At 43.4% G+C, this 3,363-nt stretch overlaps 1 protein-coding gene across 1 annotated transcript; it reads left to right on the top strand.

Moving 5' to 3' along the window:
- On the top strand, positions 162–3,055 carry LOC104719110. The gene is made up of 2 exons (XM_010436954.2): positions 162–2,425; positions 2,636–3,055. Exons 1-2 carry the CDS (start codon positions 187–189, stop codon positions 2,761–2,763), a joined length of 2,367 nt encoding a protein of 788 aa, XP_010435256.1. The 5' UTR covers positions 162–186; the 3' UTR covers positions 2,764–3,055.

The raw sequence follows: 3,363 nt of genomic DNA on the forward strand, positions 1-3,363 counted from the left end.
GAAACGAACACATGAACAACCAAATAAAATAATTTAAAACAATATAAGTTTTTTCATTTCTTTTCCCGAATGCGAAATTATTGGTCAATAAAAACTAGAGTTAAAAACTTGGATCGAGTCTCTCTCTCTTAAGTTCTTGTTTATCACAATATGGCGATTTCGAAGGCGATTGTTTTCAAGTTTTGAATGATTGATCCCGACGGGTTTGGGGGGCGAGGAGAGGATCTCCTTCGATCTCTGCTGGTTAATGATGATTGGATTCAGATCGGAAGTCTGATTCTTTTTGGGCAAAGTTTGATTCTGCTGGTTGCAGATCTTGGGATTGTGGGGGACTTTAATGGGTTCTCTGATCTTTATGATTCGGCCGGGTGGAGTTTGTATATTCTTATAAGGGGGATTGGAAATGTCGAGATGGTGGTCTTGATGATGGTATCTGATGGAGATTCGTGGATGGTTCCAACGCTTACAATCAGGGGTTTGGATGTTCTGCTTTCAAGTCTCAATATCTGTATTTGGAGGGGATTCATTTCTCTGGATTTGGGCAGGTTTTGTTATTCTTTGCTAGTATCGGATTTCAATAAGGGAAATATTGTCTTCTGTGGTGTTAATCTCGGGATTTCGACGGATTTGGAGTGGGAGGGAATCCGGATTGTCGACTCCTATGGGTTTGTGTATTGGTCTCTGTGGTTTACTTTATGGGATTCATATCTGATTTGGTTGGGGATTCTGTTTGAGATCTCTTTATCCTGGTTTGGAAGGTGGATATCTTTGATTTTTCCTTATGATAATTTCCAGGCTTTTTCGATGGTTTTGATGGTACGATTGGGGATAATCTGGATAGTAATGGGAGAATATATGATTCGATACGGTCTGCTCTTGGGAGAAGGGGTTAGTGTTGAGGTATATAAACGAAGGCTTGCGGTTTGTTTATGCATCATCTCTCTCTGGTTTTGTTATTCGCTCCTTCTTGCTTTTCTTTTCATCTTCAGTTTTTTCTGGGTTTTTCTTGCGGGTGGCTATATTTCTTTTCTGCGAATCATGGCTCAATTGGTTTTCAGCAAGAAGAATGCAACACTGGTTCGTACTGAAACTGTGTCCATCTCCAGTTTGGTTTTGGCTCAGAGAATTCAGCAGTTCTCGATGACCCTTATTGGTAGGCTCATGAATCCGGTGTGTCAGAATATGGAGTCCTTGATAGCTAATTTTCCAAAAATTTGGAAGTTAGAAGAGAGGGTGGTTGGTGCCGATTTAGGTCAGGGGGTTTTTCAGTTTAATTTTGAGGATGAGGAAGATATTTTGTCAGTTTTGCAAAATGGTCCATACCATTTTGATGGTTGGATGGTCTCACTGGTTCGATGGGAGCCAGTCATCTCTTCCTCCTACCCTTCAGCTATCAACTTCTGGGTTAAAGTGTTAGGGATTCCAATGCATTTGTGGGAGGTGGCTACTTTTGAGGCTGTTGGTAAGAAGCTTGGGAGGATTCAAGAGGTTGATGAGGAAACGGGTAGTCTATGTGTGTCAGTTAATGGGTTCAATCCGCTGATCTTCAAGATGGTGGTGCCTTTTGCAACTGGGGACGAGATTGTGGTCTCACTAGAGTATGAGAAATTAAATGGGGTTTGTGAGCATTGTTCCCGGATCACCCATGATTCCAAGGTCTGTCCAGAGGTTCTTAAGGGGGCTACTGTCCAAGGTGCGGATTTGCAGAGGGATAGTCGAGGTAGTCAAAGGCAATTTCCAGCTGTGAAGCAAGAACAGCATCTTAATGCTGGGGGTTGGGAAAAGCCTAGAAAGCATGCTAAGAGGGCCCTGGATTTTCAGTCTGCGGATTCTAGCGAATTTGGATATTTTCCCCAGCAACGTTTTGGAGGTCAGAGTTCTAACGGTAATGGTTCTCACCGTCCTCGTCAACAAGAGCATCTACAGGGTCACGCTTGGGGTCAGAAGAGGAGTTTCGGTGAGGTCACTGGTCGAGAGGAAGGTTCTCATCGCGGTACACATTCAGGGAATGGAGAGGGTTCGGGTAAGGTCCCCGGTTATGTTCTTAACCGAAAGAGTGCTGGTACGGCTTGGCCTAAACCTCTTTTTAAGGTCAAACAGGCGGCTGTTGTGGAGCATAGTTCGATGCGAATTGATAATATTGTGGGAGACCCCAGCTCTAGTGATCCACCAGCGGACAAGGAGGCTGAGGGGAGTGTTGTTAAGGGAGATGCCGGGGCTGATCTGGCTATGGATTTTGAGGTTGACAATGATGACTTGCTTGAGGATGGTGAATTTGATGATATGGGTAAGTCTGATCTTAACGGTGTCCAGGAGGGGGCTGTTTCTCCAACTCAGGGTGTGGGGGGTCATACGGATCAAGGGTCTGAGGTTCAAGTGGATCAGGTTACTGATTCCCAGGGTGATTATGACTGTATTCCGAAAGGTACACCCTCTTCTCATGTATCGGTTGAGTTAGATGTGGGGATTGTTAATAATGCTATGGCAGCATTTACTTTAGATGCGACAGGTGGGCATAAAAAGAAGAATTTTAATTCTTATGTTAGGAAGAGTGCTAGCGGTTCTAGGATGCCTTCTTTGGCTTTAGCTTCTCCAGGGAAACGTTTACTTGCTAAGGCTTTGTCTAAACCTGCAGGTGAAGGGAATAAACAGAAGCTGATGGGGAAACTGGGTAATAATACAGTGGGCACTAAACCTTCGGATGGGGGGCGTCAAGGAAAGAAAGGGATGGGGGCTCTCCCGAAACCGCCGGCTAGAACGTGAAGATTCTGAGTTGGAACTGTCAGGGCATAGGGGTGGATCTGACAGAAGGATATTTGGGAGATTTGTGGAAGCAGCATCGGCCAGACATCTTATTTTTATCAGAAACTAAAAAGTGTTTTTCTTATTTACAAAAATTTCAAAAAAAGTTTGGTTATAATAATTTGTACACTGTTGATCCCCATGGTTCTAGTGGAGGGTTAGCTTTATTTTTCATGGATGAAATAAAACTTTCTATTTTATATGATAGTAATCGAATTATTGATGTTAAAGCTTCATTTGGTCAACAATTGGTTTATTTGTCTTTTGATTATGGGGATCCAATTCGGCAGAATCGTGCAAAGGTATGGGAGAAGTTAATGGATATTGGTTCTTTCCGGATAGATCCTTGGTTTTTGATTGGAGATTTCAATGAACTTGTTGGGAATCATGAGAAAAGGGGTGGGGCCTTACGGCCTGCTTCCTCTTTTGTGCCCTTTCAAACAATGATTCGGCACTGTGGTATGCTTGAATTCCCGTGTTATGGAGAGCAATTATCCTGGCGAGGTAATCGCTGTAATAACCAGGTGGTTCGGTGTCGCTTAGATCGTGCTCTAGGTAATG

The sequence above is a fragment of the Camelina sativa genome, chromosome 10 (assembly GCF_000633955.1).
Source record: "Camelina sativa cultivar DH55 chromosome 10, Cs, whole genome shotgun sequence".
Lineage (NCBI taxonomy): Eukaryota > Viridiplantae > Streptophyta > Magnoliopsida > Brassicales > Brassicaceae > Camelina > Camelina sativa.